The sequence below is a fragment of the Ruditapes philippinarum genome, unplaced genomic scaffold, assembly GCF_026571515.1.
Source record: "Ruditapes philippinarum isolate M1 unplaced genomic scaffold, ASM2657151v2 ctg861_1_1_1_1, whole genome shotgun sequence".
Classification (NCBI taxonomy): Eukaryota; Metazoa; Mollusca; class Bivalvia; order Venerida; family Veneridae; genus Ruditapes; species Ruditapes philippinarum.
Genome location: NW_026854651.1, coordinates 67,728 through 89,776, shown reverse-complemented (window position 1 = coordinate 89,776; position 22,049 = coordinate 67,728). Strand labels below are relative to the sequence as shown.

The window sequence follows — 22,049 nt, the reverse complement described above, 5'->3', positions numbered from 1 at the left end:
AGGCTGAACAAGGCTATATCAACAAATTCTGTTGGAATTTATAGGACTAAAACTGACTGCAGTGTAAAAGCCCATGTTTTCTAAATGCATAGTCGCAGGTTCTTGATTAAGGTTTGATTTTTGATTTTCCTCTTAACTTTAAATCTCTTTTCGTTGCCCCGACATATAAATGAACTGTAACCTGAGTTTGTGTTGTTAAGGGTTTTTTTTTATTTATTTAAATTTTTTAATGTTTACATTTACAAAGTTGTCTATTATCTCCCTTAAATGTCCATTCAATTCAAAGCAAGGTCATACTGATGCTGTTTGCAATGTGTAAATTTCTTTCTTTGCTCACTTCACAATATTTTTTACCTTTAAATATATAACCTATTAAAAAAGTTCATGAAAATTAGCATGACTCTGGAGGCATGCTGTTTTAAACCTTATCCTACACAAATGAACTAAAAACTAAATTCTGTATACACTTAAATATGATATTAGGATTATTTTCAATTATCATGCGCTGCGCCATAAAAATAATCTGGGAGCATTCAAGAGGAAATAAGCCAACTTCCATTATTTTATACATTTTATGAACCTGTGCAAAATTTTCCTCGAAAGATTGATCTCATCGAAAAAATACAACAGTTTGTAGAAATTATAAGTCATTTATTATTAATTACCATTTTCATGAAAACCCAAAAAAATTATGATATTCAGTTACAAAATTAATCCAACTGTAAGAAACATTTAACTATAAATTCTCACTACCAGTCCATAAATATATACGGTAACATCGGGGATGTAGATATTATGTTTGTATATTAATATAATTATAAGACAAAAACAAAACCTGTCTTCGAATCCCCGGAATTTAGTTTTTGAATCTTTCAAATATTCCTGCATGAACATGTATATTAAGTACAAAATAATTTTCCTGAATATAACTTATACATAAACACATTATTTAAAGTAAAACCAATATCAATCCAAATTTAAATGATATTTTCAATATCTTTAACTTTTAGACAAAGTCACACTGTGGCCCTTAGTAATAACACAATAATTATATTGATGTTTCAATAATATTTTGTCCCTTTCTACCCATTCTACAAAGGAATGTGTTTTAACACCTTATCATTTTGTTCACGCTATCCCTGTTCAACATACATGTATCTATTATGGTGTTGGAAAATAATATACAAATTGTATAATATCAAACTGTTAAATCATTTTCATAATGCCTTGACAGTCATCTAGAAGAAGAGAAAAGATTTGATTTGTATGAAAAATAGTATTGTCCCTGAAAGGATGCAAATAAAAATTTTACATTCTTATTTAACACTTAAATGTACATTCAGCATTTCAGACTTGACTTCTTTTTGGTAATATAACATGTTTTGCAATTGATGCACTGTTGCAGATAAATGTCAGGCATGTTTCAAGAATGCACTAAAAATTGGCTCAGCATCAGTGTTTGTCCTTTCAATAAGACTTTGCTTAGTGATATTTTTACTTCTGGGCAAAGCAAATGCATAAAATGCTAAAAGTTTTGCAAACCTTTATTATGTCTTATATTTTGAACTACACTATACAGTGAAATAAAGGGGCCATCAGAAATATTTTATCTACCATATGCGCACGTGATAGCTTCTACGTGGGCATATAGAAGCTATCGTGTGAGCACATAGAAGCTATTGTGATAGCTATTACCTGGGCATGCAATAGCTATTAGTATTACTAGCACATTATGACATAATGATTGACAAACGTATGGGCTATTGCCTGGGCACTTAATAGCATGTACATGCACACATAGTAGCTATTGATAGCTACTTCATGCGCATGCGATAGCCCCTATGTTGGTTAATCATTATGTGCGCTATATGTGATAGATGAAATATTTCTGATGCCTCCTCTATGCCACTATACTACACTGACAAAATAACAAAATTATATATCAGTACCAACTACCGGGAGTGACCAACACAGTAAAAGAACTTTTCACTTACAAGAACCCTAAATTAATAGCAATATGTATTGCAATTTATAGGTGAAGATGATTATTGCAGTATATTGCAATTCACTTTTGACAATATTGTTATAGCACTAATAAATAACTATGTTTAGAGTTACCTTGATATGCCAGATAAGTGTACCATGATATATTGCTTTATGAACACATTCATGTTAATAGTATTTGGTATCATACATGAAATATCATATGCTGCTTGAAAGACATAGTGTTAATTATCATGCATAATTGGATCTTACATTAATATTATTATTCATCGTATAAATGTTCAGTTGTTCAATTACTACCTAAATCAGTTAGAACTCTATGAACATTTATTTTCAAGCAATAATTTCATAAGAATATCCAAATTGATACATTTCTAAGTTGTGTTTAAAATGTCTGTTTGTTTTGTTTAATCAGTACTTCAAATACTTAATATGGAAGATATTCACATATTAGACCAATTCACTTTCAATTTTAGACCCATCTTCACTAATTTGCATCCTGATTGGCAAGTTCATTCCAAAAGCAAAACAATATATCATGCAGTCAGCTTTGAACTAACAGTACTTAAATGTTTATAATTCAATTGATTTTGATGAAAATTGTCCCATAGAAAAAGAAAGTTCATCTCCACGAACATGCCATTCTTATGAAAAGCACAAAATATTGTTACCACGAAAGTTTCTAGGAATACACATAATGTACATAAAGATCATTGAATTTGAAACAAAAGGTTTTGTGCAAGAGGATACTGAAGTCATATGTATACACTAAAAATGCACTGAAGCCTTGTTTATTTCATTATCTTTGGGTCACGTACCATAGTCAGATTCATAACTATTAAGTGCACTGGTCCTTACAGATGGGAAAACAAAATACAATCTTTAATCATAAATATGATATTTTTAGTCATACATGTATCTAGCTAACCAGTCCACCTAACTGGCTTTCCTGGATAACTAACCAATGCAGTAATTAATTTCTCTGCAAGTATTTTAGCTTACTTATCCAACATGATTTCTGAATTAGAGACATACATGCATATAATATAAATGACCATTGACTTTCAATATTGTATCCAAATCAAAAGAGGACTGCAAGGAACAAACCAGCGACCCCAAGATTACCGGTCCATTCAGTCTGGCCAGGCTCTGTACTGTTGGCCGACTGTCTTATAAATTTCTATGCAACGTTTCTTATGACAGCTCAGCACACACTGTCATTACAAAATTCAGAATGTATAATTATATAATATAATAATTAGTATGACGTAAATAAACATAAAATCTGAAAAATGATTTTTAATACATGTACACCGAAAACATCAAACAGTTAACTGTTAACATAGATTTATCTATTTTATGCTTAAAAGAATGCCGCCAGGAATAAAATCAGCAATTAAAGAAAAAGGTATAACTCGAGACTAACAAACCTTGTTATACAAGTCCAAGATCCACAAATTTCCGTTAAAACCAGTTGCTGTTTAAGTGCCAGAATATAATAAGAATTGCTGCAACATTTTGTCGCCAAATGCTTTACCATTATTTTTCAGATATCTCATAAAAGCATGGCTGCAAAAACGGTAGAATCATAAGCAAGTTCCGTCCAATTGAGAATCAAGAGTACTGTTATGACCAACTGCTGATTGAATGCTACTTTTATAAAGCCAGCGTGGAGTTCCTCAACATCTCTATATTAAAGTCAATTATCTCGGTGCTGTTTACAGTCCGACTTTATCATCAACTCAATAGAAAAAATATTTGTCTGTCATTTTTTTGCGTAGGCTTGAAAAAAATTTAAAACTCCAATGAATTATGCAATAATAACTAGCCTATTATTTATCAGAACATAAACTCTAGTATTGTTCGGTGGCATTTTTAAAGCTTGTGTGTATTGAAAAATCATAATTGCTTTAAAAGCAGGAGTGAGCTCCCAGCAGGAATCCCCATGAAATTTATTTCTGTAAACAGAGGCCTAACATGGTTGCAGACACTATTTCTATATAACTGTCTAATTAAATCTTAAATAAAATATATTACTTATGAAATCCTTCTAATCATATTTATTACAGCTAAATTCCTGTAATGCATTTGGAATGTGTGAAATTCAATGTTAAGAATAGAACCTTCTGCTCCATATATAAGACAATAATACCAGCATCGCCGCCTACCTTTATGTAACTAATTATGTCTTACGTAATCCGTTTAATCAATAGACTTTAGATTATATTGATAATAGGTATGAAGTGGTTCGTAGTGCAAACAACTGGACACCATGGATCGCGGTCATTACTGACCTCCTGACAAAGTCTGTGATAGAAAAAAGTTATCGGAAAAGGAAAATCCACGCAGAGTATACAAGGGGCATATTTTAATAAGTGGCAATGGCAGCGTGTTTTTATAAATATGTCATACCTGTTAAAAAATTATTAGTAGAGTCCTTCAAAATATTCACCATTTATACACTGGCAGAGCGTGCTTCCAACGGCACTATAGGTTTCGAACCAGCCACTGTGAAGTATGGATTTAACCAAAAGTCATAAGGAGAGAGGTCAGGGCTATACGCAGGATATAGCAAAACCTCAATTCTCTGCTCCTTAAAAATGAGCTTTGTGAACCAAGGCTGATTGGTGCGCATGTGCATTATGATTATCATGGCGTAATTTGATCCTGCAGTGCACATCCCAGACCTTGGGTTCTTTGTAATGTAGTGATTAACTACAGCAGTGAGAACATGCCATGGTCACAGTAAAATGTTACAGTGACACTACCCCTTTTTTCTCGTGCTCAAAAAAAATAGAGCCATATTTCATCCCCTCGGGCTTCTAGGGTCTCGATCTTTGAACCTAGTCAATGAGACCATGGCTTTTTAAACCTGTTCCCTTTTCTGGTCAGAATTAGCAAATGTGGGATCCAATGGACAATCACACTTACCTCAATTTAAACTTTTCTTATAAGATGGAAAACACATAATACACACTATGGCCCAATATGTCACTTATCTCCTCCATTGTATAACTTGCATCTTCATCAACTATAGATGGCTTTGACAGTAGTCACAGCACAAATGCTTTTTTCGAAGTAGGGGAAATTGGCCGTCCAGGGCGGGGGTCATCCTTAACATTAGTTTTACCTTCCCTTAAACCTTGACACCCACCTGGCTATAGTACATTTAGGAAGGGCATTTTCTCCATGAACTAATCTAGATCCGTTTTTATTTCTGACACACATTTACCCAATAACCCATGAAGTTTGCAATATTATAAGCTCTTTGCTCCTCTCCAACTCAGCCAATTTATTGTTTACAACCAGTATACAAAACCACATGTATTTAATTGACCTGCTTAAATTTTATTGCACTTGCAAATCATGCGAAAATAGACTGTCTCTGCCAATATGCTGTTAATGCACAGCAGTATTTGGCATTTTTTCTTACTACAATTTATTCATTAATTTTAATATTTAAATATTCACTGATGATATTCTTACAGTTAACTGTTAGGTCTACTCATTTAATGTCATCATAAATTTTATTTAGGCTAAGTCTACTGTATGAAATGATAAAAATTGAAAACTTAATAATAAACTAAGTTCGCAATAAAATAGAGCCCTGAAATATTTCAGCAAAGCGATCAAGTGAAATAAAAAAATTGCCTTTAAGACCAGTTGCCAGTGTAATCCTTTGTCAATCAAATATCCTAAATGTGTGATAAACAGCAATAAATTAAGGATTTAGCTCAATACAGCATTGGAGCAGTACCTCTAGACGCTTGCAGAAATCATGATCACAAAATAGACAAATATCGTTTTTTTTCGCCGATTTTTACATTTTACCTTGATTATCGTACTTGATTCGGTGTGAAAAGATGAATTAGACCTGTTAAAGTTCATTCCGTTGGGTAAAAAGACAAGATTTTAGCATTTTATCATTCAAGCGCTTTGTCCGGTATATACCGGAATACGGTATTTAGTGTGGTGCTCCAATCCTTTTTTTAGTCACAGCAATAAATTAAAGATACCAAAAGTACTTGTGTAAGTGTAAAAAAGCTTGATCTTTATGTACTTTTATTTATTTTGTGTTAAGTCCTAGACCTATATATTTAAACATAAACATTTTTAACTTGATGGCCAAGTCTTCACTTTACTACATGTAACAAAGTGTTTGCCCTATTAAACCATAAATAAATAAAGTCATTATTTCTCAATTTGAAAAATAACATTCCCATCATATCAAACTGAACTTGCAAGACGAATTTAGGGCACCAGACAATAAAGAATAACGCATATTAGGTCTACTGTTTCAATGCATTTATTTCTGTTTCAATGCATTAACTTTTTCAAACAGTTACGGTAATGCTAATTTAATGCATTACATTTAAAAGTATATGTCTGATATATGGCCCTATGTCTCCTTTTCCCCTACTTGCATCATCAGTCTGTTTACAATGGGGGGTTGAAAAGCATAGTTAATGTTATTGTTACAGTGTAACATACATTTAATAACACAAGCATAATATGAAAGTGGTCACCTTAATCAAAGAGTGACAATCAATTGAAAATAAAAATAGCGAATAATTAGGTCGAACTTTTTTTCTGATATCATAACACAAACGTGAAAGAGATGAATTCACTGATGGCCGCTCGAAAACTATAGTAAACAATGTTAGCATAAGTAAGACTTAAATGATTTACAATCAGAAAAGCACATAATATACAGAGGACATTAGATCGTTGGTCATTGCTCAATTACTATGCTCTAAAGTTACGCAAAAAGTATAACTACAAACCTTAATGCATGCATTTATTTTCACAGCGGTAGACATCAATGTTTGTCAATTATTAGTTTACATCGTCATTTTGTAACACGAGTTGCCATTGGGCAGATTTTTATGTCGGAATCGATCATAATAAAAATTTATTTCTTAAACGAAATAATTTATAAAAAGGCATGCTAACGGACAATCTCCACGCAGTGATCTCCCCTTAATGCTTCGGCGTAGATCTCTGCCACCAAGGTCCCGATATATCAGAATTTCTGATATACTATATTTTTTCAAAAACTGTTTTATCTACTGCTTTTATCTATCAGATAAGTTTTCTCTCATTTATTTTACAATGTTTATGAATAAATAAATAAATAATATGAATATTTAGAAATAATTTTAAAAATTATGAGATTATTTTCCACCGAGACGATATTTTGATATTTTATATTTTTTAGCTTTTTAATTTATTTTTCGTTATTTTGTATACTTTGGATATTTTTTTGATAAACTATATCGAACGTAGGCACCAAAAGTTAAAAATAAAACAGAAAGAGAAAAATAACGTTAGAGTTTCTTTGTAACGGTCGATATTTACATTTGAATTTCGACGTTACGTCATGTGACTTTCATCATCATGTGACGTCTTTGAAGGCAGAGATCTACGCCGAAGAATTAAGGGGAGATCACTGTGTGGAGATTGGCTAACGGAAACTTTTTTAAATAAAAAAAATGAATGTATCAGTTACAAAAATATAAAAAATGAAGAAATATATAACATTATTATTATTTTTAATTAATTCATACCACCCTAATTGGTATACCGTGATACAAATGAATAAAACTGATTTGAAATGACAACCACTATCTTTTCGTTTCATTTGATTTGTATTTTGGTAATACATATGGCGTTGTCCGCATCAACCAATCAATAGGCTTTATACAAAATATCTATTTATAGATTCTATTTTTGGATTCACGTGGCGGTCCGCATGTTGTTACAAAAGCACACGGCAATGTGCGTGTCTAGCTCAACTCTTAGATGGATACGTCGTATTGATCAGAAACGTCAAGAATACAAATATGTTCCGTCCTCCATTTGATAACCAGGGGATTGTTAAATAATTACAGTTTTTACAAGACATTTTCCAGTTGTGTACTTCAAGGGGGCGGGGCACTCCGAGTGTCGTTATATATTACAGGTCTATGTACAGGTCATAATTTTACATGTATGTATTCCATATCATTTTTCAGTTAGCCTATATGTAAATTCTGTTTCAAACTTTCAAAAAGGGATCGGGGGCCTAACCATTAAGTAGTCTTCAAACCTCGGATATATATGTCTACAGAATTAAAAAAAAAGTTAATTGTATAAAGTCTATTAAATTATCGCTCGTTTAAAATTAACTTGAGGCACATTTTGCCTCAGAAATCTTTAATGATTAAATTTAGAGCACAGGAGCATGTACGATGTTTGAAAGCTGAAGAAAGAAGTGCTGATTGTGCAAATTTAAATTAATGTGTCGTAAATATAGCAAAATGTGAACAAAATAGTATTTTGACTTCCATGGAAAATACTAATGTAATTTATAAATAGAATTTGAAAGACCCGAGTTAACAAAGCATGCAAAAGAAGCAACAATATATAGTTCATGTACAATTAATGTAAATGGGTATCTTTTGGAAACTAATAAGATACCATTTAAAAATTTTAAGTTTTTGTGAAAAAGTTTAAATAATTCACAATTTTAAATAAGCAGCGTTTTTGAAAGCTTATCGATCAAGCATTAATGATAATTTGGAAACATACTTTGGAAGACTTTATATTACATGTATACATACTGTTTACATGTATTGTACATGTATATACTTATCATAACTTAAAACCATCAATGCAAGTTTTTAACCATCGTCGGATACCCACGATTGATAAACATGTCACATAACATGCAATCAATGAATGATAATGGTTCGGCCGTGGGTATCCGACGATGGTTTTTAACATATATAATTTTTATCACAGACGCTTGGGGGTCAGATCCTGCCCCCCAACGTGATACGCCCTTGTTAACACTCTACCAAAACTATTTTAATATTTAAACACGAATGGGACGTATATTACAACGATAAAAATGGTTTTCAAACAATTTTTACATATATGAAAAAAATACCGTATACCATCAAGTCTCAATACTTTATTGAGACTTGATGGTATATACGGTATTTTTTTCATATATGTAAAAATTGTTTGAAAACCATTTTTATCGTTGTAATATACGTCCCATTCGTGTTTAAATATTAAAATAGTTTTGGTAGAGTGTTTACAAGGGCGTATCACGTTGGGGGGCAGGATCTGACCCCCAAGCGGCTGTGATTTTTATATGTAGACCATATCAGGGGAAGTAATCGCAGCAGTTAAACCAAACTCCCCGCAGCGGTTACTTCGTCTGATCAGTACAGGCACGGATTTAAATTGTAATTTAAATCCGTGGTACAGGTAACCGCTGTGAGGAGTTTGCTGTTAAACCGCCCAAATTTATAACATATTTGATGTCATACACATTTATAGCTGACTTTTAATTTACAGTACTTTGTACGTACCTTGGCATGTAAGTTGTTTACGTTCTGCTTTTAGAACACATTATTTCACATTCAGCGTTATTAATTTACGATTTTAATATATTATAAACATGATTTAACATACTTTTTGTCCCTTCCAAAAGGGAAAAAAATATTTTATTTTTAGGCATAATGTGCATAACTTTTAATACTTATGATTTATCCATACGACAAGTCAAATTTCGTATAATAATATGGCAAATATTATCATTTCAAATATTGCTGCCCAGTTAATTTCTATCGTGTGGAATGGGCCTTTAAATAATGAGAAGAGTTGAAAATTGATAAATATTCCGTTGAAAAATGACACTGAGAGTCCATCATGACTTATCTATTGTTCTGATTTCACTGCAAGTTTAATGGAATATTAAAAGTAGGGGTTTCCATATCATGCCAGTGTATAATGCACATTGCGCTGGGACAAGAAACAATTTTTTCTTTATATTAACTCTTCGAAGGTTTCCGGATACCCCCGTCACTCACTGATTGTTCCTATTTAGTTTTCAAATTTGCCAGTAAAACAGGGTGGAATTTCCACATTACGGGACTATTCGTTGGTTACGGAAACCTAACTAGAAGTTAGTAATTTTTCATACCAATAATATAAATCCGTGCAAATAACAAGTGTTTCTTTCCAACTGTTATACGAACTTCACCAGCTACCACAATTTGTTTAATACTTTAGAAGTAATTTAAGAGATTAAGGTGGTAAACTGATCTGGCCTGCGGAAGTATGTTTTGCCTTTTTGTGAAAGAACGAACTACATCTTCAATAGAATTTGTTGCTAAAGTAAAGTAAATGCTTTTGCTGAGAATTGTATAAGGGGGCTTAACTACAGTAAAAGCTATGTATATATCAAATAGTGTAGTCTCCCTTATAAGGTATGATTCGGGGTTTCTTAAAAATTACTAGTATTCTGTTGTACATGTACATGTGTACTAAAAGAGCAATAAAAGATGTTTGAATCAAGTTTAAATTCTCTAGAAAGAGACAATAATTATTAACCTTCTTAAATGTCAATTATTGGAAAAACATCTTATTCTATATTAAAGGAACTCCACTGAGGTTTAAAGGCCTATTAACATAAAATTGTTATTGCTTTGATCAGCTGTGGCAAAACTATGTAAAAGATAATTAAGAAATGTAATTAGAAATACATTGAAACTATTCTCAGCCCGATTTCAGTGAAAAGCATTGCAACGCTTTTGATTGTTTGGCGATTTTTACAATTCAAATAATTATTCTAGAAAAACGGAGTGAGCGGATTCATGAACTGATATTTTGCACGAAAGTTGTTGGTCTAGACCTTAATCAAATGGAACATTAATCTCGAAAAATTATTTTCAGTACCGTCATGTCCAAAAAAAACCTCAGTGGAGTCCCTTTAATAGGTAAGTCGAGTTGAGTCCCTTTAAAAGGCCGGTCTAGTGTCCAGTCCTTTAATAGACCAGTCGAGTGGAGTCCCTTCAATAGACCAATGGAGACGAAACCGCCGGTCTCCAGAAGAGATACCTCGTAGAAACATTTGTCTTACTACAAATCATCGGGTTCAAGTAAGATATTCCCCGCTACTCCAACGAATATTACTATTAGACTTTTGGATATGGTTTAACCCATAACCTACAAATAGCGACAACAGATATACCCATGCGGCCGGTGCAGACCAATATCAGCCGACACACCCATCCAGTCTGATCGTCTTCTGCTATAAAATCAATAAATATTTTAAAATGGTGAATGATTTAGTCAATTTCAATAAAATATTAAGCGTGATAATGGTTAATAACTCAGGTCCCGTGCATTTCCACTCATGAACCCTCTTTACCTGCTGGAACTAGATGTGATAAGCCTTTGCCAGAAGTATGCAGCCAGTCCAGCCAGCGCGTCTGTACAGTTTGAGTTGGCAAATTAATTATTGAAATCCCAATCGCAACTTTTCGGTCATTTCTGTCAGTCATCAGATAGTCATAGACGATTATACATGTTCCGATTGAAATCACTTAAAATCTTATTAAATTGTTTCAAATCCAAAGCAGGGCGAATCCTTTTCAAAATTCAGTAGGTTAAGGGGTTAAAAGTATAAGTAGTGACTTCTGGAACATATATTTGTGACTAATTCTTTTCTTGCGCGAGTCGATCCTATTCTGGACTTCCAGTGGCGACTACAAATGATCGTACATTATACATACCAGTCTTATGACACTAACACACTACTTGAACACGAGGAAGTCATCTCTACAAGATAATCATCTTAACATAGAAATACACGTCTGGTGTTAACAACGGTGAGTAAGTTAATGGACACCGTCACATGGATACACCCCACGTATTCGACGTATTTCCAAAATCATTACTCGTGCATGTGTTGTTATCCGATTTGAGTGAAAAGCATTGTGCACAACGCTTTCGATTGTTTTTACTTGGGTCACGACCACAGATAGTGATTGAGTCACGACCATCATGGGATGGATCGCACTTTTGTAACGACCTTGGATAGTACTTGGGTCACGACCATGGATCGTACATGGCTCACGACCATGTTTCTTCATATGATATTTGTACATGGTAAGCCCAAGAGCGGTTTTAATATGTATTAATCATATATAGAAGCCGAACTTAATCAATTTTATGCTCCATTCGCATCTCAGTGAATACACTTCCGTTAAGGAAGTGAGCGATAGTGAAACATTCGACCGATGCGGAGGAGGGTAGATCAACTATAATTGCATGATAAATGGGCAAGGACTGCCACGGATAAGGACTGGCACGTAGATATAATAAACTTAAACTGAGACATTTCCTATGTATTGCTGCACTTTTTCATTTCAATTATTTTTAGCTTTATAACGTTTTGAGGACGTTTTTAATCACGTTTTTAATCATGTCTCATATTAATTACAACCGGAAGATCAGAAGTAGATTGTATTACTCAGTAGTTGATATATTAAGAGATAAAAGTCATTTTATGACAGTTGAATATGTCTAATAACTTACTATACAAGCAAAATTTTTAATTATTATCTACATTTTTTTACCATTATGATTTGGATTTATATATTTACTGTGTTAAGTGTGTGCTCAGACTCGATAATAGCAGACGGTAAGTTTCCTGGTGCCGTTTTGTTTAGGAAATTGTGCTGTATCAATTTTGAATACGTTTACATGGTAAAATAACGCGAGGTTCAAGTTAAAATTCACAGTGGCCGATACGGCTGAGTTATTAATTAGAAAGCATATTATGATAAACCGATTGACCATGCGTTAGTGTTCCAAACGCGAGAGAAATTGATATTCATTTCCATTTTAACATTCTCTTACTTGCCGAAGCAGTGGCTCCAACGCTATGAAATCGGACCCAAGGCGTTGAAATAAATTAATTTTGTCAACTCTTTTATATACATTGTTATGTACACTTAACAAATCTTATAAGTGTGCACCTTTTATGTCCTTATAACTTTTTTGTTCATCAATATTTCTTTACAAAATTTTGTGTTCTGACTATTGGCTGTATTTCCACACTTTTCCCGTGCTCAAACTTGAAAAATTTAAATATGCGGCGCGTTCAACCGTGAACGTACAAAATTCACACAATGCACGAAAAAATTGTGTGAATGCGTGAAAGAAAATTGCACATGATATTCTCGTATACAACAGAGATCCCCATATCAGAAAAACATAACATATGGGTACATTATCTATTCAACAGCGTGGCATAGCCCTAGGATTGGTCTACGCTGGAGTACACCAAGCAGAGATTGGTAAAAAATAATTTGTTTATATAATTATTTAAACTCCATTGCATTGTAAAAGCTGAAAATCATTTAAATTAAATTCCTACCAAAGACAAACATAATGGCATATTTGTTTTTTACTTATTACATGTTTTTATCATGTGGAGGTTGCGCAACGCATGGTGTTCACCGCAATGTAATAACAAGGCTTAAGAAGGCTTATCTTCATAACAGAGTAACTGGCAGCGTTTATAACATTCCTCGCCGACCCCAAAATTATCCCCAACGGTATGTTACATTGATGCGACGACGCTCCAAGGCTGTAATGCACAGTCAGAGTGGCACACACGGTTTAAGAACATTATTTTGCAACATCGACTTTCGACACGCACTCACATTTTTTAGAAATACATCTTAAAATTTATCTTGAATAAAAAAAGAAAACGAATTAAAATAATAGTCTGTCTCTTTTCTGTATTTATTGAAAATTTCAGCATGATCGGGCAAATATTGATACACCTATGAGACCATTTATGCATGCACACTTATAAGATTTGTTAAGTGTACATGTAATAACAATACCCGAAATAACAAAAATATGGTCGGCTTGTAAAAATTTAATGTGATGCCAACGTTATTAGAGGTCGTTTTGTACAAAATATTTCCGATTTTAATAACCCCAATTTGGCAAAGCGGCTGCCCTCCCTCGTCAAATTATATAAACAAAGGTGTTTGCATTAATGGCAAAGAATTGCATCGTGTCATTTACGTGGAAGTAGCTGAAAGAGAACATATGTTTAAATATATAGCAAAACTTTGTGTGACAGCAAAAGATCAAGTAGAAGACATATGTATCCACCGCTTCTGCGACGAATGCTTCATGGCCGCGGCGGTTGATCTGCTGCGAAAACTGTTTCCGGTGTGATAACTATAGATTTTGCTACTTTTGTTTACATTCAGGAAATTGCCCGGATGTGGAAAATAAGGACGATGTCACATTCACATTTAATTCGAAATGTTACGAATACGTTGAGAGTATCGACACAGAGGTAAACTATGAGCATACAAATACTAAATATATTTTTTCTGACGAGGTCCAGTCTTAATTCAGTTTGACTTGTTTAAAGTTTGTCTCTAAATTTAGATATCTGATATAATTCGGCTGAATGCACGGCATTTTCATGTGAGTACAACAATACAAGTATTACAGCCAATGCTACGTGGCTTGGTCACTCTGGATCATATCAAGGCTAATTATATAATTATAAGAAACGGAAAATTGCGGAGTGTGCCGAAAATTGTCAATTGGTAACTAAATTACTCCCGCCAATGTACATTAACAATATGTCACGTTGGTAATGTTTTACTTTATCTTTAGGTATCGTTTACAACTGCTGAGGAAGACTGCCGGCTGAAAGAAGGCCGTCTGGTTACGATACAAGACAATACTACACAAGTGGAACTGGTCGAACAACTTGAATACATTTCGGACAGCCATACAGTAATAATAGGTTTACGTATGAAAGGCAGTGAATGGAGATGGACAACAGGTATGTATTTTTGGAAAGGTGATTAAGTGTTGTAGGGTTTTTAAATTTTGAATTGCATATACGGACACTGGCACTGTCACAAGACAATTTTCTACTATACATGACAAGTAAAGTTTTGTTTATGAAAAGCCTTCGACATTAGTTTCTTATAAGTGTATCGTCACAGAAGTTGTCTATTTTAAGTTGTCTATTTTAGGTGACAGTTTGAGTTACAGTAATTGGGACAGTGACACGAGCTGCAATGGTACATGCGCATGCGCAGTGTTCAACTTGTCATCAGGGGGCACGTGGGAGAGATATAACTGTGATGCACCAAGCTGGTTTGCTGTCCATGTGTGCGAATACGGTTGGTAAATTTTTGTTGTTGTTTATCCGTTAATTTTTTCATACAGTAATTTTTGTTGATATATTATTCATGTTTATAACTACAACAGAGTGGGCTTCTTGCTGGGACATACTTTCAATTTGTTTATTTTTGTTTATCTTGCCGACTTTTAAAAAAGGGGCAAGTGCATGGGTTGGGAGACATTTATACTATCTGTTGTATGCACATTAAAGTGTCGCAGGCATGCCCTTAAAGGGTTAATTTTCAAGCACACAGTGGTGATAATTTACCTCCACGTAATTTCTACGAAATATCAGTCAAAGATAATTTTGAATTTTGAGCCAAAAGTAGGTCACTGTACTTTAGGCCAAGGAGAACCTAGGTGTACAGTAACTCGACTTTGTATATCTATCGAGTAAGCCAAGTTATTAACTGTTCCACGAAAGGCAAAACATTTATGGTATGATATATTCCCGAGTACAAGTAATAATCTCTTATGCATTTTAACTACTACTAATCGCAACATTTTGATCCTTTCCTTCATTTTTTGATAAAAGACATATAAGGGTATTACTAGTATTTACTGAAGTTGCTTTTTGAAGGTACTGTTTCTAAGAAAATCATTTCCGGTCAACCTGAGATACGCCAGCAATATATCACAGGTGGCCCATTTTTATTGCCCACTTTGTCTAAAGACATTTCATTTTTGAATTTCCACGATTGCAGGATCATCTAGCAGCAGTTTTTCCCAAAGTTACCAGCTGTTAGGTAAGTGGAACGTTAGATTCATGGTTGATATGTACACTTGACGAACTGCTTCATTATTTATGTTACATTTTACTGCTAATGAACTAGTAATGCATATTGGCGCTTTCCACCGCTAATGAACTAGAACATTATTTAAATGTGGCTTGTATAAAATCGTTATTCATGAAAACATTTTATCATTTGGTACATTGGTTACTTACAGTTGATCTGTCAGGAATTCAAACTCGGGACCCAACCCTTTGTAAGACAACACCGGGCCGCTAATTTGTATGATCTCATCAGGGCTTCCTTAATTTAAAATCTGAAAGTGATCCGGCATTTGGTCGCAACTATATAATTGTTGCATTATTAAGAAACACGCAAAAGATTTAAAATCGCATGCATATTTATACCCCATCCCTCCCTGAAAAAAACCACCAATACAACTCTTGTTTTCATTTCATTTTCAGCAACTTTGTTTTTCATTGTTATGAAAATGACTAGCGTAAGTATAACATAGTAACTTAATTATAAGCTTTAATTATTCCGATTACATGTACATGTATATTGCATGTGCATAATAGTGTATGATTAATGATTACATGTGTATTGTATAATTTATGATAACATGTATGTTGCATGATCACATGACTGAGTGTTGATTGTATGATTTATAAATTTATGTATGATTTATGGTTACATGTATATTGTATAATTAATGATTATATGCATATTGTATGATTACAAATATATTGTATGGTTTACGATTTTGTTTATATTGTCTGATTTATGGCTGCATGCATATTGTATGATTTATAATGACATGTATATTGTATGATTTATGAATACATTAACAGTGCAACATTGATAATAAATAGATAAATAAATAAATAAATAATCAAATTTATCTCCAATCATCTTGTGTGTTACGCATATTTTTTGTTAAAGCAGGAATCACCTGTATAAAGTACGTATATTCCATCTTTTTGTGCAATATCATTAAACTGTAATGCATTTTTTACATTAACAGGAAATTTAATTGTTATTTCACTAACATACTGTTAATTGATTTGAAATCTATGTACAAGGGTATATTTTTATCTCGCATTTCTTGGTCGACAGAACTCGTAGGAGTTTGCACAGTGCTATTATTTTTATTTCAGAGCCAAAAGGGATTTCAGTAACTTGATGGGCCAAACGTTGATGGGTTTTAATTCAACTGTCGTGAAGAGTATGCTAGTTTGGCCCAGAGATTGGCAATCTGCAACATGTGTTTCTTTTATTTAACCTGTATTTTATTGTTTTCAGGAAAGATAACCGCTGATACAATAGCCACTAAGCTTGTAAATCATTGGACTGATTTTGCCGCAAGTGTGACTTACGAATCAGTAAAAATGATCTTACAAAATCAATTATTATTTCATCAAGCGCAAGCTGATGTTGACTTTTTTCATTGTTTTGTTACTTTTAAATGAATAAATTATTCTTATTTAAACTATACATTTAGCTTTTCATGCCTCAGTGTTTTGTTGTTGATATTTAAGTATAAGTCGAAAGGCTCCCAAACTATACTGGTCGGAGAAAAACCTCAAAGCTCCTCCGTGCAATACATATATGGCACCAACTAACAATTGACAAAAACAGTCTACTTCTTCACATGTAAAAATTTACAAACTTCCTGTCGGCATTCGAAGTCTTAGTGACAAGGGACAAGAAGAAATATATTGCCATTAACAACTCGGCCAAGGAAAAATATAATTCATTCAATAAATATAGTACACATGTTTGTTTGTTTGGTTTTACGGCGCGCCAACACATTTTAGGTCATATGGCGCCGAAACAGGAAAAGATGATTTTGGTTTCAAAGTAAAAAGCAACACCAGGGATCCAAACCACCTTACCTACTATGTGGCGTCCGTGGCCGATTGGTTTATCTTATTGTCTGCAAGCCACTTGTTTCTCACTGTTGTGGGTTAAAATCTCGCCAGGGACTTGAATTTCTTCATGTTAGAAATCTATCAAGCTAGCTTAAGGAACTCGGTGGTTCTAATCAGGAACCCGTTCTTGCCTGAAATAATGCACGGAGGGGCAATCACCAACATTGAAAACGGAAAGTCGCCATATGACCTTTACTGCGTTAGTGAGACGTTAAATGCAACCAAACAAAAACCTCATCTGCTTGAGCTAAGAGATACATATATTCCAGTAACTCAAACCCTTTTAGTCGCCTCTTATGATCACGCCAGGAATGGCTACATCGTTAGTGCTTCAACCCTTAGAGCAGCCCTCGGCCACAAGGAGATAGGACACATGTTGTCAGTAAAGAATTGAGAAGTGAAATTTATATAAAGTAATACAGACATCACATGAAAAAAAAAGAAAAGATTTACATGTAAATAATATGGGAAAAATTTGCAACGGCTAAAAGACATCGGCATTGGCCAATATTACAGTGAGAGAAAAAAAAGATCATTTTAATTCGGTGATCAGGTTGTCAAAATGTTCTATACTAACAAAATGTCTTACGTAAGTAACCCTGCAATGAGCGGCATATTTGGAAAACAATGTGTAAATATATTTTCTTTAACTGTTATAGGAATACCGGTATATAGACCACCATCTCTGCCACCAACGTGGAAAAGTCAATCTCAAGATAAATGTAAACATACTTGCAACATTGGCACTTCAAGACTAACTTCTAACCATTGGGCTTGAACATCTTGCAATTTTCAGAACTCTTATTGGCAAGAACTTCGTACATGCAGTAATTATTGAAACAAATAATGGTATTCAAATTCAGTCATGTGGACCCGTTCCACTCTCTTCACGCCACTGTGTCCAAAGTAAAAAGAAAGGTATTAACCACAGGCGTTCGGCACTTTTGTCATACCAACTATGGTCAAATTATCAAAATAATCATCCCTCGATCACCAAGAACAAAATTACTAACCAGCATCCGTTTACTATGTAAAATATATACATATCAAGTGTGTATAATATATAGGAAATGAGGTTTAAAATTTCATAGCTTTACCGAGGCTTTGATATTTGTGTATATTCATCAGCATAACGAACTTCAATAAAGTGATGAAACTTTTGTGTTGACATAGATCTAAGTTTCTGCATATATGCCAGGACAAGTGTATCCCAAGTCCTAGGTCATAAAACCAACTTTAGGACAAATTTAAGACCGTTTCAATAAACATTTTAAAAGTTAATACAAGAAAAGCATTGATGCAAAGCATCAAAGGGCGACGCCAAAAGAATTTGATCCAGATTTGCACCTAAATACTTAACAAAAGATGTGTACTTTATAGCAGTACCTGGATGTGACATGTGACATGTAACCTGGAGGCTAGGGCCAGTTTAAGTTGAAACTTAAACCTAAAAAGAAATAGACTCTGTCTGCAAGATGCAAAGACAATTTATAGTCAATTGAGCAATCTTATAAGACTATGCTATAAGAAGAATTTCTTCAGATTTTTTTATGAGGACACAAGATTCCTGAGTCAATCAGCATATAATTCACTGGCACGGTATCGGACCTGGGAAGAAAAAATATTGACCAGATGACCAGATTGATAAAAAACTGTGTTTATAAAAACCCCAAAAACAAAAAGTAAATAATGATCCCCTTTAAAATATACTTTCAACTTTAGTATATTTTTAAGGGGGTCATTATTTACATTTATTTTTGGTTTGTTGACCACTTTTAAGATGAACCACAGGTTTTTTTTATCAATCTTGGCCATATTTTTCTTCCAAGGTCTGCAATACTTCGTGCCTATGCATTATAATAAAAGCTTATTGCTTTAGGGTTTGAAGACATGTAATTGACATATATTAGACATTAAAAGAGGAGCCTAAAAATGAAACATAGGGGGACAGCATAGGTACTCAGAGCCAGTAAGTAGAGATGGAGTACCAGCCACATCAACCAGCTTACTATCAAGATGATAAGACTTAAACCATGTCTAGAATGTCATTAATATTATGGGCAGATGCTTGAGTTCATGAAGAAGAATGGAAAAAAACAACTTCTTCAATGTGCAGTGCAAGTGTGTTCAACAGTATCAAATTGCCCTTTGTAGATCTAAAAGTATCATTGCCAATCACTTGCCTTTGCGTCCATTTCAAAATAATGCAATCTGTCTAAATGAATCGAGAACACATGTGTCAATTGAAAAAGCCATTCTAAATCACTGACTGAAATGGCTCTGACCGATGACCGAACGCCATGGACTGTTCGAGAGAGACCAACTGAGCGTATTCCGGCCTGCTACACATTTTCTCTTTAATAATGAGAGACAAGTGTTTAAAACCACCAACATAATTTCCCCACGTATATCGAATTTGTGTTCGAAATAAGAATTTCTTATGTTACAGAGCATACGAAATTGAACTGTTCATGGGCTTATATGCAGTCACAGGATGAGAAAATACTTTGCAGCGTGAACAACAAAGAACTCATAACCTGTGACCAAAGCGGATAAGAGAAATTTTATAAGGACTGATTTGTATTTTGCATCAAGGCACGCGGCAAAAACATGGTGAAAAATGCAGAGCGAAAAGCAAACCGACTTTAAGTGGGAGATGTGTGATTTTCATGTTTTCTCTGGCCGCCCAGTTACTTATTTTTACTGATGGTTGGTTTCATGTGGCACAAAATCACCCACTATAAAATGTAGTGCACACATTTATTCAAGCAAGTAACAATCTACTCTAGTGTACAGTCGTGTTGTCGCAGGTATAGAAGACTCAGGAGACCTGAGGTTGGAGACCGTGTCTCTTCATTACAAATAAGATAAGACAGGAAGCTGTCCGTTTCAAACTATGCACATGTTAGCAAAAAAAAATAGAATAACTATTCAAATATTGATCTTTGAGACTTATTAATTATATTGCTTGGATCCGAGAGGTTATAAGGACATGTTTCAATCAATACATGTTTTTATCATTTATAACTTAAATGAAAGTCTCATCCCTTAATAATAATGACATAACTGGGTATCTCTGTTAAATGGCAGTTAAAAAATTATAAGTCTCAACGATATCAATTACTACTGTCTTAAGTATACATGTTTATGCCAACATTAACATTAATAATTCCCAGTTTATATTTAAATAAATATTGAAATCCTAACATTAACGTTAAACATGAGCTCTCTTGATGACCTTATAACTGGTGAATTATGATACAACAAAGGAATGAAGTGATTATAAGTAATACCAAGATGAGACAGAAAAGAACAAATAATTTGAGTAAACTGAGTTTACTTCCCTTAAAATAAAGAAAACCTGAACCCAAAAGAAACACCCTAAACAGCAAAATTTATGAAATGCTAGCGAGGCTTCAGTTTTATCAAGCCATTGCAAATTAATGGTTAAAGTATTTCATAAAAAAATAGATGGCCATGTGTCAGCAGTAATTGCAGAAAATCGGATAGCTTTCTTCAACATCCGGATACTGGTACACTTTGTAAAAACACAACCCATTCTGCGCAACAGATAATGTTTAATAAGGATAAAATCAATAGGATAATCGTTGGTACAACAGTGCCATTACCATCCTTATACTCAATTGCAGTGAACTTTCTCTTGTTAGGAAAATTTTTTGAAAATGTTATAATGAATTGAATAACTGATACGGCCTAAATCTAAGACCACAACGATATTCGGAGAATCCGGGTTTTTTAGTTATTGTCATTAAAACTAAGGGACAAGCTGTTTAAACATTAACCTGCAATTTCGTGAAAAATAAGTATCACCATGCACAAATAGCTTTTTACATAAAGTTATTAAAATACAAATATAACAACACATTTCTTTACTTGATTTTTACGAATCAAAATAAAACTAATTAACACAACATGAAATTAACTGCTAATAATAACAGCTCCTTCCATAGGCAAAAATAAAAAGCATTCCATATTAGACGACGCCGCTCACCGGCGTCGCCAACAATGGCTTATACTTTTATACTTTTATTTGCAGTGTGTAGATGCCCATCATCATTGCTATTCAGTAATGAAAAAGTTTTTTCATATGAGTTTTTCTTTGAAACGCAAAATTGCCTTAAGATTGATTTCAGACTTATCATTATCGCGAGAATAAAAAGGTTGTTTAGAAAACAATTAAATGTGAACAAACGTCAATATACGAGTATAGTTTTACATACTTACTCTTCATATAGGTCATGTACAATGGATTTGTCATCGTCAGAAGATACTTCCTTCAAAGTGCATTGATCATCGGAAGAAGTTCTTAAATGAAGACACTTAAAGGGGCGGGATGGGGGTCGAGGTCAATCAT

At 33.7% G+C, this 22,049-nt stretch overlaps 2 protein-coding genes across 7 annotated transcripts in view; one reads left to right on the top strand and one right to left on the bottom strand.

The window, feature by feature from the left end:
• Positions 1-6,910, bottom strand: part of LOC132740680 (period circadian protein homolog 2-like) — a 53,376-nt gene extending 46,466 nt beyond the window's left edge. For 3 of the 5 annotated variants that reach the window (XM_060728627.1, XM_060728628.1, XM_060728629.1), the window contains exon 1: positions 6,789-6,909. The gene's annotated coding sequence lies outside the window, so the exon portion shown is untranslated. Of the gene's footprint in view, positions 1-6,530; positions 6,556-6,788 lie in introns of those variants that run through there. The other 2 variants (XM_060728625.1, XM_060728626.1) reach the window with 2 other exon arrangements.
• Positions 6,911-12,209: 5,299 nt separating this feature from the next.
• On the top strand, positions 12,210-17,237 carry LOC132740679 (dromaiocalcin-1-like). Of its 2 annotated transcripts, none has more exons than XM_060728623.1 (7): positions 12,210-12,484; positions 14,076-14,164; positions 14,494-14,665; positions 14,862-15,011; positions 15,717-15,758; positions 16,208-16,242; positions 16,901-16,994. In XM_060728623.1, the coding sequence occupies exons 1-7, from the start codon at positions 12,424-12,426 to the stop codon at positions 16,919-16,921; spliced, it is 570 nt and encodes a 189-aa protein (XP_060584606.1). In that variant the 5' UTR covers positions 12,210-12,423; the 3' UTR covers positions 16,922-16,994. The 2 variants fall into 2 exon arrangements, with proteins under 2 accessions (XP_060584606.1, XP_060584607.1); XM_060728624.1 differs by lacking the exon at positions 16,901-16,994 and adding an exon at positions 17,046-17,237 and having other exon boundaries at positions 12,217-12,484.
• The last annotated feature ends 4,812 nt before the right edge of the window (positions 17,238-22,049 follow it).

Bases quoted from the DNA above. Each gene is read 5' to 3' on its own strand.
- LOC132740679 (XM_060728623.1), top strand. From the start codon at position 12,424: ATGATTTGGATTTATATATTTACTGTGTTAAGTGTGTGCTCAGACTCG. The intron at 12,485-14,075 runs GTAAGTTTCCTG...GTTTACATTCAG, and splicing joins AGACTCGATAATAGCAGACG to GAAATTGCCCGGATGTGGAA. The intron at 14,666-14,861 runs GTATGTATTTTT...TGTCTATTTTAG, and splicing joins TGAATGGAGATGGACAACAG to GTGACAGTTTGAGTTACAGT.